This window comes from Suillus subaureus, assembly GCF_016647635.1.
Source record: "Suillus subaureus strain MN1 chromosome Unknown BJ212scaffold_9, whole genome shotgun sequence".
NCBI classification, from domain to species: Eukaryota; Fungi; Basidiomycota; class Agaricomycetes; order Boletales; family Suillaceae; genus Suillus; species Suillus subaureus.
In genome coordinates this window covers 139270-152223 of record NW_024538565.1, presented here as the reverse complement: position 1 = coordinate 152223, position 12954 = coordinate 139270, and the positions used below count along the sequence as shown (strand labels likewise).

Below are 12954 nucleotides of genomic sequence, written 5' to 3'. Positions count from 1 at the left end.
AACCATGTACAATTCAAGGACTATTTCTTGTGGACTGATATCCTAGCATCCTACTTGGCACCCTAGCAATCAAATTTGTGTTTGAGGTATAAGATGAAGATCCTACAGCGGCATATACAACTGCAATAAAAATACAATAGATTCATATTCCAGTGAGGTCGCGCAGACAGTAATCTCTGCTAGCCTTCCATTACCACTAGTGTTCAGGGAAATCGTCACTCATAACTTTGCTTTGCTTGTCATAAGAGCCGAAGCTGTTTTCAAGCTCGCAGCTGCTGTTGCAACCAGCTCATCGACACTACATAAGTAAAGATGTCAGTAGAATTCAGGACAGAAACAGGCCACCATACATCTCCTTCGCTGGCTTGATATCCTGTGAAGATCCATTAGCAATCGCATTTCACTACGGTCACCTGACGTACATTGATGGATCCTGCTACTTTGCCCATTAACCCTGCATATATGGACATGTGAGACCGAGCAAAACGGTCCAAACGAGCCTTCCTTACACATTCGACCTTCTAGGGATTTCTCGGGATGATTCTCTAGTTCGACTTCGTGCGGGATGTGGCCTTGTGCAACAAGCTTTGCAATTTCTCCTTGTCGTTGGGTTTCCCATTCTGCAACATAAGGAGTCTTCCGCACATTCATCGGACGACCACTGTACACCAGGGTGCGGACAATATCGTCATGACCAGCTGAGATAACTAGTTCCTTGTGTTTTGGAGGAGCACCTGCTTCGGTACTAGCTACAAAGCGCGTGCCGACCCAAACACCGGATGCACCATACCTTGGTCCAAAAATGTCACTAGTGAGGGAAGCGTACGTGTGAGAAGTACTCACGAAAGTGCGGCAGCAAGACCACGGCCATCCGCGATACCCCCGGCAGCGACGACGATGACCGGCCCACCTGTAAAGGGGCTTTTGGCATTCTTGCAAAGATCAACAGTGGTAGGTACCAGAATGGAAAATGGTGTTTCGCCAGTGTGGCCACCTCCTTCACCACCTTGTGCACAGATAATGTCGACACCTAGAAGAATGTTGGAGACGGTCAATGAGCAGGAGTGAAGCTAAGCGAGCTTCGCACCTTGCTCGAGGGCCTTCTTAGCATGCTAATAATATCAATTTAGACGCATGCAGGCTAAATCTCATTGGGAAGCGCATTACCTTTGGATGACCGATCATACTAAGGTGGATTTAGTCAATTGCAACTTCCAAGTGTGACACACATACTTCATGACCGGGATTCCGGCAGCATGAAGCTTGTCAACGGCTTGCTTGGGCGGCACCCCTACAGCAGAAACAAAAAGTGCAGCCCCGCTGTTTATAATGATGTCCAAAAGTACGTCAAGTTGACCACCCGTATAATCATACTAGGGATCGGTGTTAGACATGTCTCTGAATAGAAAAGGGGGCATTTACATTTGTCTTGCGAGCACTGCCACCCACTTGAGGAAGCAAGAGGTCTACGCCGAATGGTGCGGTCTTATCTTCCAGATGGCTCTTGAGTTCGTTAATGGATTCCTGGAGCATCTTGGGGCTCTGGCGAACTCCGCCAATAACACCAATACCGCCAGCATTGGTCACTGCTGCAGCCAGTTTAGGCCCTGCGGCGACGTTCATGCCTGCACGCATATGAATGTCGGTGTGGGAACTGTAACATAGTAAAGTTTCAAGTCACCTGCAAGCATGACGGGATGATCAATCTTGAAGAGGCGCGTCAGAGGCGTCGAGAACACTGGCTGCGAGGACGGCATGACTGAAGTATGAGGATAAGAACCAAATGAGAACCTCTTCCACGTCGCAGCCATGCTGCAATCAGCCGCCAGGATACCACTGCGGGAACAACTCACCCGGCTAAGTAGTACCACGTCTAGCCTAATCACGTGCGAAATCTGACTGAACTTGATGACTCATCAAAGCTATCTTTATTTCCGCCATGGCAGACAAATGTCCAGTCGACCATGGTAGTCATTCTTCAGACCAGACCTGTCCTGTCGACCACAAATCTCGTACAATATGGGACTCTGTCTTACCAGGGACCAGCTCTGCACATTCAATCAACTCACCTTCACTCTCGACGGAACGGGAGGTTTCTTCGATACCTCGGACAGATAATGGTAATTGGGTATACCCGTCGGAGGCTCAGTTTTTTGCTGCCATGGCGCGCAAAAACCACAATCCGCATGCTCCGGATATGAAGACCATCATTCCTATTCACAATGCCGTTAACGAACGTGCTTGGTCGGAGCTGATGAAATGGGAATCTGGGAGAGGTGGTGAAAAGTGCGGGGGTGTAAAGCTTGTAACCTTCAAGGGCAGGCCTAATGACTTGACCCCAAAAGCTCGACTCATGACGTTGCTCGGGTACGTGCCTCAGCCTACATTCCATCCGAGAAACGCTGATTTTGTTTTGCAGGTACTCTGCTCCCTTCGATCGTCACGACTGGGTGGTCGAACGATGCGGAACCCGGATCAGATACGTGATCGACTTCTATACCGGACGGGGAGCAGGACCTTCGTCAAATAATGTCTCTTTTTATCTCGATGTTCGGCCCGCCTTAGACAGCTGGGAAGGGGTGAGGATGAGAGCCGAGAATATTTGGCAGGACTGGTTTAGAAGTGTTCGCAGTAGCAGCACCCCGCCTCAGTCATGAGTAGTCTCTGTAGACGTATATTCACTCCTCCGAGCCTCATACGTAATTTATCCCCTACTCTTGGTTTACTAATTGTGAATGTATTTAGGACTTACTTATAGCCACGATATGTGGAACGGCGACTCGGATACGTTCTCAGTCGTCATATATCGATCCAGCTTGCCCTTGATAAAGGACTAAACCTGCAAAATCAAGCCTACCTCGCCTTTGGTATGTAGTCAAATCCTACGGTGCTATGCTGGGGGATAACTTATGGTATTTATCGTCGAGTGCCCCGAACTTATATATGTGTTGATTTTCCAAACACGTGACCTACGCGTCGCGATCGGCTTTGTTTATCGGCGTGCAAGTTTGGTGCAAATAAGGTTCAAACCTGGAGTATAAATACCTTGTGTTTGTCGTCGCACTGATATCCCTCAGTCAGTCCCGCCATTATCGTCATTTTACACTCGCCAGCTTATCTTTACGATCCTCCATTCATTCGCCAATATGATCTCTACTACTACCCTGACTCGCGCCGCCCGTGTTGCCTTCCAAGGCTATCTTACAGTCGCTTTCTTCAAAAAAATCGTCGTCGACCGCACTATTCAGGTCGTGTCCAGATCAGAGAAGGTCTCCATTAGCCTTGTCACATCCACTGTCTGCTCCTCGACAGCCGTTCTTCTCATAGCCACCACCAAAGCTGCTCAACAATTCCTCAGCGATGACTTCCAACGCGTTCCCGCTCATAAGGATGTCGACGATACCGCTGAACCCAACGCACGTTTTGCTGGCGGCAAAGTTGCGGATGCTATCTCAACCAAGGCTTCCGGAGCACCAGCTCAGCTACCCTCGTCGCATGCAGTGATTGAATTGATTGAATCTGCCTTTGACGGTCCTACCGAAGGCTTATCAACAATTGATTCTGACACGACACTCGTAGCCTGCGACGAAGACTTGGCTGAGGACGTTTTCTCTGATCGCGTCTCAGACACCACAGACCTTGACTCGGAGTCGCTTGCTGACGAAAGCGCTTTCTATGAGGTGAGTAGCGCGTTTCTTTCTGACTTTCGTCAACTAATGTTTGGGTTTATAGGACGACTGTCAGGCTACAGCACAGTGCCTCACAGACGACGAACCGGAACACACTTTGCACGCCGAATATGACTCTCAGACTATCAACAATCTAATCCAAAGAATATCGACTCTTTCTCTCGATGATGTACCGTCTCATTTATTAAGTCTTTCTCTCGACAATGTACCTCCTCCCATTTCAACACACTCTCTCGACGATGTACCTTCTCCCATTTCGACTATTTCTCTCGACAATGTACTCTCTCACATCTTAACTATCTCTCTCGACGATGTAGCCTCTTACGCTTCAACTATTTCTCTCGAAAATGTACCCCCTCATATTTCAACCCTCCCTCTCGATAATGTGCCCTCTCCCATTCCAACTTTCCCTCTCGACGATGTACCCCCTCATATTTCAACTCTCCCTCTCGATGACGTACCCCCTCATATTTCAACTCTCCCTCTCGACGACGTACCTTCTCCCATTTCATCTATCTCTCTCGACAATGTACCCTCTCACATTTCAACTATCTCTCTTGACGATGTACCTTATCATTTATCTCCTCTCGACAATGGTTCCCCTCAGTCATCGAAATGTCAGCCTCAACCCACTGCAGTACACGACCACGTTATCGACGACCTAATTCAAAAAATGGTAGCTCTTTCTCTGCACGACCATGCCTTCGATGCTCTACCCCAAAAGCCAGAGGTTCTTACTCTCGACGGCAACCACGCTATCGATGTTCTACTGCACAAATCAGAGTCTCTTACTGTCGACGACGACCACGCTACTGACGCTCTACTGCAAAAGTCAGAGGCTCTTGCTCTCGACGAAAACTCCACTATCAACGCTCCTGCTCTCAACAACAACTACGCTGTCGATGCTTCACTGCACAAATTTGAAGCGCTTACTCTGGACGACGGCCACGCTACTGACTGCTCTACTGCAAAAATCAGAGGCTCTTGCTCTCAACGAAAACCCCGCTATCAACGCTCCTGCTCTTGACGACAACTACGCTGTCGACGCTTTACTGCACAAATTTGAAGCGCTTTCTCTCGACGACGACGCTATTGACGCTCTACTGCACAAATCAGACGCTCATATTCTTGACGACGATGCCTCTCAGCTACCGAAACGCATGCTACATGATAACATTAATGACAGTCCCAGTCGCCGGCACTTGCACACCACCGACACCTTACTTCGAAGTCTCGAGATTGTCCATCCTCGGAATTTCAACTACGACTCACCTTACACAACGATGCTATCGACACCATACTTCGAAGCATACAACCTCCTATTCTGGACAATAGTCCCTCGCAGTTACCAAAACGTCAGCCACAACACCCTACTAGCACGACCACGGTATCGACGTCCTACCAGCTGAACTCCACACGACATCTACGAAAAGTGATTGGCCACTCATACTCTTACCTCACTTGCTGATATTTCGGTGTTAGAAATCCAATGACGCGCATCGCTTCCAACACGTCCTTGGTGTCAGAGGTCCCCTACGACCCGACGCCTAATGGCCTCCCTCGTTGTCCCCTACGGCATGGAGTCATCCACGAGGTTGAAGGCCCGCACATACTACGCGCCAACACATCAGCTCTTCGATGAGCCAGAGGTCCCCTACGACCACATCTCGACAACGCATCAAACGACAACGGCCTCCTTCATTGTCCCCTACGACCTGGAGTTATTCCCAAGAAGTTGAAGGCCACCGCCCACAGTCCAAGTCCTGCACATACTAGTACGTCTCATACTTAGACTAGATCCCTTCTGGTTTCCTCCACTGTACAAACTACGGATTGCTTCGATTTATTTTCCCCTTCATTAGTACGATCATGGACTACTTAATTTAATTACAGACTCTGTAATCTACATTGATTGAATTTATTGATATGTATTTTTCCCATTTATTTTCATGTACGCATAACTCAACCCTGTACGTTTTGAATACGATCTTCTTGCATATGTTCTGAAGACGTACGAGATACTCTGGAGCATCTGAACCAAGTTTAAGGCAGTGGTGATCATATCGAAAGATCGCTCTGCCACGAGCAGAAGAGGATGAAATGCTGTTATCCAATCGCCATACATTTTATATCCTCCACTCAGGGTTGAATCATCGTGAATATACTCCAACATGAGAAGCATACTTCATAATTCACCGTTTCCCTCGTATTCGAACTTTCTTGGTAGGCGGCCTCTCTTCGGGCTCATCCTCACTTTCCTCTTCATCGCTCCCAGGTTCATCGCTATGTTCGTCATCGCTGCCACCTACTTCACTTATGTCCTCGTCTTCATCCCATTCATCATGAGCCTCCTGGCCAGATTCGTCAGCCTCAGCGTCACTGGCTTCCTCATCAGAATCCTCTTGATTCCTTCCCGACCCTTGTTCTTTTTCTACTTTCTTCCGTTGCACATTTCTTTCTTGTTCCTCCCTTCTTTGCTTTCGCAATCTCTCCTTAGCGACATGAGAAGCCTTAAGTGCAGCAGCTTCGGCCTTTGATTTCTTGACTATATGATAAAACGATCAGTCTACCCTTGTATTATCAAATGATTGATTTGCAACGCACCAAATTCATGATACAGCACAGCGCCTTCCTTCCCTGGAACGCCCTCGGAAATTTTAATCAGTCTGAGCTCCATCCTCGGGCCAACTTCACTCAGTCGGACAGCCTTCTTTTGCCCTTTCTTGTTATTCCGCCCAACATAATCATCTGCCAACGACACCGCATCCCCGTCATCGCCAGCAGCACTCGAAGCTGATGATGCCGCTGACTCATACCCGTCGCTCCCTGGGCTAGGCTCCCTCTTTTTCTAAGCAAGAAGTCCGCGACGTCCTTCTCGTTTCCAAGGTCCAAGAACCCACTCGAGAGGTTGGCAGATGATTTTTTGGGGGCGCCTTCGAGCACGCGTCGGACGCGCTTCGAGATGCCGTATGGTTTTACAGTGATAACATAGTGTCTGAAGTCGACGGTTCCTATGTCGGGGTTGTATGCTATCAGGACGATCCGACGGCAGTTGGAGAGTGACATTGAGTTGGGGGATAATGGAGGGAAAAGAGATTGAAAGGATTTCATGAGCAGTGGAAGATGTAGGGGGTGTTTCGGGAGAGGGTGGAGGGAAGGAAGCGAGGACGACCTACGAAGTTATCATGGTTGTATAAAACTGATGGTCGATGCTACAATATGTTACTTACCAGTGGGGCAGTGAGATACTCCATCCCCATGCTTCGTGAGGATCGAGAAGTTTTCAAGATGTCTTTCATCAAGCTGTATCGTTCCACACGGAAGCTAAGAGTAGGTCCCGCAGGAAGTCGAACCATGCGCAGTGACGGTGCGACGTCTGTGACAGTAAGAGCCAGTAAATGTGTGACCCCCAGCGTAGGAGCCATAGTCAGGTAGTCTTTTAATTTGTTACGGTTACGTTCCTGCATTCAGATGCTCAAAGACGGTCGGAACACAAGATTGATCGAGCTCACCTTCAGACGGCTCGCCGTATTTGGTTCCATCACTTTTCGCAGATCGCGAACGAGCTGCGTGACAGAAGAACCCACTTGTCCATGTTTTATGATGAACGACTTTGGTGCACCGTCGTTCGCGTGCTGTGCAGTTGCTCCTGCACCCTTCAAATGTGTGCGATTTTTGCGTCTACGAGCCATTGTGATTTTAGGAAACTTTTTCCTTTCAGTAAGGTCACAACCTAAAGGCGGCTGTTTGGTTCTATTTGACAACGCCTTTAAGATTCAACAAAGACAAACAACCAATTCACAAGAATAAAACAAAGTCGATAGACCTGGAAGCTCTTATTACATGTAAGATATGCGGAAGGAGCACAGTGCATCTACAGGTCAATTTTAAAGATTAAATAAATAGTTTCAAAATGTTCGGTGGCTCAATACAAACACGACAAGAATGATACAGCATATGGCAGACCAAAGCTACATATGAGACGGGCAGCAGAACGATAAAACAGAAGGGATCGGCTGGGTGGCTCACCGATAATATCCGATGCAAGGGTAACTAAGGACACAGAAGGAGGTTGTGAAAGAGAGGCAAAAAAACAGGTGGAGTCAGATGGAGAAATGTTTATGCTATAGATCAGCTGAAGTCGAGCAGCGATAAATAATCTGGGTTTTCGGATTAGAATTCAAGGAACTGATACGTTATAGGGTCAAAGCGCCGATGGAGAGGAGGAGGGGATTCTTCCATGACAAGTCCGGGCATATCTTCGAGGGTTGGGTGAGGAAGGTTCAAGAAATGACGAGTGTCGTCCAGTGACGTCGTGTGTGGGATGATCGGTGCCTTTAATCGGTGGAGGTAAAATTAAGGTTTAAGGTAGTTAACGATGCCCCTCACCTTGATTTCACATCGTTCCAAAGCTTCCCAGTCAACACCTCGGAACCAAGGATGGTGGAGAATGTCTTGCGGTCCACCTATCATATTACCAAGACGTTTACTTCGGTCAGGATGTAAGAACGCTTTGATCAGTTCTTTAGAGAGTCGATCCATGGTGCGTGGCCAATTAATATTGCCTCGTAGAATTTTCTCGTAGATACCGTAGGCGGTCTCATCAAAGAATGGTGGGTAGCCGACCAGCATCTCGTAACACAAGACGCCGCACGCCCACCAATCCGCGGCTTTTCCGTGACCATCTGACTGGATAATTTCTGGGGCAAGGTACTCAGGTGTACCACAAAGGGTCCAGGTACGGTCGTCGACAATCTTCGCAAAACCAAAATCAGTGAGTCGGAGATAGCCTCGAGAGTCAAGGAGTAGATTTTCGGGCTTGAGGTCACGATATATGATGTTAAAGGAGTGTAAATACTGGAGGGCGAGGATAATGTTAGCGAGATAGAATCGAGTGACATCAGGAGTGAAACGGCCCGCCCGTCGGAGATGGGTAAACAGTTCACCGCCAGGAATATAAGACATCAACATGTAAATGTTGAGACTGTCTTGAAAGGTTGCAAACAGGTCCACTACGAATGGATGCCGCACACGTGAGAGAATATAGCGCTCTGCGTTGACGTGTTCAACTTGGCGCAGGCGTACGATTTCGGTTTTGCGCAAGACTTTCATTGCAAAAATATTTTGAGACCCTGAATTTGCTGTTTTGAGGCGGACTAAAAGCACTCTCCCAAAAGTACCAGTACCTGTCAAATTAACATAAGGAAGTGTTGATTTTGGGAAGGCACGGACACAAACCGAGGGCGCCTTTGACTTCGAAATCAAGCAGCCTAAGCACACCCCGTCTCTCGACGTGAACTGCTTCATCCTCCAACAACCTTGCGGGAGGTCTTGCGGGAGATTTAGGCTGCGGAGCTACCACGGGAACCTGTGGCTGCTGCCACATTGGAGTAGAAGTATTGATGGTAAAGGTAGAGTGTTGGACTTGTTCTGGGAGATAATTCGTGGGTTCGGATTCTTGTTTATCTTCGCTATGGCCAGGAGAGATGGGAGGGGTGATAGGTCCTTGGCCAATCATGGCCTGTGATTCACGGAAAAATGGGACATCGACTGAGTTGCCAGTTGCACCACCTGAAGCGGCGAATGAGGTCAAACGGGAGGATTGTGTTTCACAATTGAGCATTCTTTCACTGAACCAAGATATGAAGGACTGGAGGTTAAATGTTATGGTGTCATAGTAGAGCAGGACGATACAAAAATGACGAACATAAAAAAGATTGATTTTCTCATCCACCCTGCCGGGGTGTAATCGCGAAAGTTTGGCAGAGAGAATCGATGCGAGAATACACTAAATGAATGTTGAGAGGAGAGGCTTAGCGAAGTCAAAGGCGTAGAACTTCAGATAGGCCAGGGTAGGCGTCGTATTACTGGTAAAGCAATGGACTGGATGTGAAGAGAGAGGAAGGAGGATAAGTTGAGCGTGAGTGCGGTTCTAAGTAGGATACGACGGTTGCTGAGACAGAAGTTCACAGAACTCGAATATCCTGACAAGCGTTGCCCCGGCGGTTGCCCCGTGACGTGTAACCGAGCGAGAGCTCGGCTTCATTCTGGTTTATATTACTTTTAGCCTTTTTGGGTCCTTGGGCGCTTGTGCCACATGCTAGCTCACCTTGACCGAGCGAAACGAAAACACTGAACGTCCGACTTATTCGACTCATCCGACTCTTTTTCTCTTTTACCACATCACATATATGTCTGTCCGATGCCATCGCAAAAGTCTTATAATTCATAATTGTACGGTGCTGTACGATGGCGTTAGCGCTTTGGTTAGAGCCCTGATTCATAATGCATAATGAACGAACAGCAGCCTTCTCATAGGTGGCCAACTGCCTGGCTCTTGCTATTAGGGCCAAGGTAACCCTTTCTGGTACAGGCGAAGCCTTTGAAATTCTATGCAGGGGGATGTCAACCTGTCCAACGGAAGAGTCTAACAAGAAGGACTATACAATATTTAGTGTCTAGGTGTGTATGATGTAGTAGTTGTGACTGTGGTTGTCTGAGAGGAGGTTAAGTCGAACTGAGGACCTTTTGTACTACCGATAGTGGACCCCTGTGTATTATGAAATACACGTGTTTGACATGATAAACTGCACAGCATCACCTCAATCCACACTTTGTACTGAACTTCCACCCTGGCACGACCCTGGTATCAAAAACTTGTTTTCTTGTCTATAAACCATGTCAAATCGTGCGAGCGTAGGTGGTTGGTTGAAAGGGAAGACCGTCCGGAAAGGTGGCATAACATCCAATGCACACACCGCTCGCTCCAGCACACCTCAAGTTCAGAGTACATCCTCCACCCTTTTCAGTGGGGGCGTTAAAGATGCATCTGGTCGAACCACCGAATATTTCGTATGTCGTGGTCTCTGTCCATTGAACCCACTCACTAACATGCCACGGAATTACAAGTCCATGGACGACCAATGCCCTGTGTGCAAATCTGATCGGTACTTGAACCCCAAGCTCCGTCTTCTGGTCAGCTCCTGTTACCATAAAATGTGTGCATCCCAGTTCGCATAAAAAACACAAGCTGATGCAAATATGCTATAGGTGCGAATCTTGCATCGACCGCTTGTTCACTTTAGGACCCGCCCCGTGTCCTATCTGCCAAAAGGTCCTAAGAAAACTTGCATTCACCCCACAGACTTTTGAGGACCTTACTGTGGAAAAAGAAATCGCCGTGCGCAGACGAATAGCCAAGGAGTGAGTCATCCCATATTTGTATCAAGGACTGAACTTTATTACAAACGGCCAGGTTCAACAAACGACGCGAAGACTTCATCGATCTTCGCTCCTACAATGATTATCTTGAAGAGGTGGAAGATATCAGTGAGTGCTTTATCTTTGACGGTGCTATGCCATGCTCATACTATTAAGCTTTCAACCTTATCAATGACGTCGACATTCCCCAGACTGAGGCCCGGATACTCGCTCATCGGCAAGAAAACGCAGCTCTTATAGAACTCAACGTTCAGCGGGAAGAACAATACGTGCAAGCTTTAAAGGAACAAGAAGAACTAGAACGCCAGGAGAAAGAACAGCGTGCACTCGAGCTGCGAAGAGAACAGGAAATAGAGCGTGAGGAACGAGAAACAGCCCAACGCGAGATCATCGATCGCCTCGAGACTAGCACAAAGAGTGCTGCCAAGGTCATCGCGAAATCTCGTGCCGAAGCCATGAAGAGATCATCCGCTCGTTCTACCACCACCACGGTTCTAAGAAGCAATGCCCAGCTCCTGCGTGCACGCGCTGCCCAAAGTACTGTTGTTCCAGATCCACCACATGTCCCCTTGCAGGACGATTGGTATGCTTACGAGGATCTCTACACGATCCGGGATCAGTACGACGATATGTACAGCGACGCGGTGAGGAAGGATCGTGAAGGAATCATGAGAGCAGGAGGATATCGGGTCGAGGAAGCTTGGGACAGAGCCCTCAGATGTGCTGTTGCTGGGTTGGATTTAGTACCTCTTTCAGGTCTGAAACCATCACCTGGACGGACTGACAGTGTCGTAACATCCACCTGAAATTCGATTGCTGCGTTTGTTCCGCATCAGGTCGACTATGGCAATTCTAACACTGCATCCCAGAAAAACACCTCGTCACCCCTTGTCAACCGCTCTTACATATTTACTCGACTCCTGCGCCATTTATTGTCAGTAGCACAGAAGGCTACACTTCAAAACCAATCGCCGTGTCGATATTCTGCATGAAAGGCAGCGCAGTATCTGTGTAAGCTAGGTGGCTTGCGAAAAATCATCAAGTCAGGTAGGAGCATCTCTTTTTGGTCAAAGGGAACGGCAGTGGCTCGGCGAAGAATGCTGCAAGAGGGTTCATGTCATCTTGTTCGACGCAATCTCGGGGCCTAAATTTATAGAGTGACCATCGTCACAAGAATCGTGGCCTACAAATGTCCTAGTTTGCTTCCCTGTGCACATTGCTAAAGTAAAGTCCTGGTCCTGTAGTTCCGACCGGGGAGTGGATGACCCAGAGAGTTCTAAGACACGCCACGGGTCCACCTGCTGCTGCTTTCCGACTGATGGTGGGAAGCACGAGAGAATCGCATCAGATGACAATATCATCACACAGATGAAGGACACCAGGACACTAGAAATATTGTAGTTATACATCTGGAAGGACCATGAACTCTGACACATTTCCATGCATAGCTTGACAAGACCTACATGCAATAATTCCTCTAGGCATTTGTATCACATCTGTTTGATATATTCCTCTACTCAGATCCCCGAACATCAGGGACATTTACCCAGACCCAAAACAACTGTATTGATCGACTTGGTGAAGAAATACATATTGTGCCATTAATCACAGCACCAATAGCATCCTCAGAACTGTGACTTACTGTCACAACGTGTCATTCAGACTGCCCAGCTCAATGAGAAGTAGTATAGTCGCAGTAACCACTGGTGGGCTATTGGTACCACAAGGAAAACAATGAATTAAGGGACGAATGCAAAAAAGCAGACTGCTTGTGCTCACATCCATGTCTTTCATACAAAGAAGGTCAGGACAACAATCGTATGATGTGCTGCAAGACGAGAATCAGGGCGCATATGCACTGACAGACATAGATACTGTCAAGGTGGCAACAACGCAAAGGAAAGGAAAACGCATTGTTTGTGCGAGATTATATGGAATCCGCCAGGGAGAATCTCTGACTGGGATGCGCTAGGAGGTATGTCCTGAAGGCTGAAGGAGGCAGAACTCAGCAGTTCTGTTGATCAGCTCGTCAGCATGGCTACGC

General features: G+C 47.9%; 6 protein-coding genes across 6 annotated transcripts; 3 read left to right on the top strand and 3 right to left on the bottom strand.

The window, feature by feature from the left end:
• Positions 1–21: 21 nt before the first annotated feature.
• On the bottom strand, positions 22–1875 carry BJ212DRAFT_1341456 (Nitronate monooxygenase-domain-containing protein). The gene is made up of 7 exons (XM_041335146.1): positions 1682–1875; positions 1423–1625; positions 1234–1373; positions 1168–1186; positions 1088–1112; positions 844–1030; positions 22–790 (listed from the first exon to the last, which is right to left on the bottom strand). Exons 1-7 carry the CDS (start codon positions 1755–1757, stop codon positions 316–318), a joined length of 1125 nt encoding a protein of 374 aa, XP_041195067.1. The 5' UTR covers positions 1758–1875; the 3' UTR covers positions 22–315.
• On the top strand, positions 1876–2901 carry BJ212DRAFT_1458959 (cytochrome C1 heme lyase). The gene is made up of 2 exons (XM_041338896.1): positions 1876–2367; positions 2420–2901. The coding sequence occupies exons 1-2, from the start codon at positions 1940–1942 to the stop codon at positions 2655–2657; spliced, it is 666 nt and encodes a 221-aa protein (XP_041195066.1). The 5' UTR covers positions 1876–1939; the 3' UTR covers positions 2658–2901.
• A 170-nt stretch (positions 2902–3071) lies between these two features.
• BJ212DRAFT_1050865 (uncharacterized protein) lies at positions 3072–4953 on the top strand. Its single transcript, XM_041328940.1, has 2 exons — positions 3072–3680; positions 3733–4953. Exons 1-2 carry the CDS (start codon positions 3147–3149, stop codon positions 4714–4716), a joined length of 1518 nt encoding a protein of 505 aa, XP_041195065.1. The 5' UTR covers positions 3072–3146; the 3' UTR covers positions 4717–4953.
• A 526-nt stretch (positions 4954–5479) lies between these two features.
• Positions 5480–7381, bottom strand: BJ212DRAFT_1554184 (Brix domain-containing protein; the record flags this gene model as incomplete). The annotated part of the gene is made up of 5 exons (XM_041341933.1): positions 5480–6234; positions 6294–6482; positions 6506–6861; positions 6906–7150; positions 7202–7381. 5 exons carry the CDS (start codon positions 7379–7381, stop codon positions 5882–5884), a joined length of 1323 nt encoding a protein of 440 aa, XP_041195064.1. The 3' UTR covers positions 5480–5881.
• A 481-nt stretch (positions 7382–7862) lies between these two features.
• On the bottom strand, positions 7863–9075 carry BJ212DRAFT_1267454 (kinase-like domain-containing protein; the record flags this gene model as incomplete). The annotated part of the gene is made up of 3 exons (XM_041330665.1): positions 7863–8024; positions 8079–8875; positions 8928–9075. 3 exons carry the CDS (start codon positions 9073–9075, stop codon positions 7863–7865), a joined length of 1107 nt encoding a protein of 368 aa, XP_041195063.1.
• Positions 9076–10367: 1292 nt separating this feature from the next.
• BJ212DRAFT_1478757 (CDK-activating kinase assembly factor MAT1-domain-containing protein) lies at positions 10368–11716 on the top strand (the record flags this gene model as incomplete). Its single annotated transcript, XM_041339758.1, has 5 exons — positions 10368–10541; positions 10599–10687; positions 10740–10892; positions 10945–11018; positions 11067–11716. 5 exons carry the CDS (start codon positions 10368–10370, stop codon positions 11714–11716), a joined length of 1140 nt encoding a protein of 379 aa, XP_041195062.1.
• Between the last annotated feature and the right edge of the window lie 1238 nt (positions 11717–12954).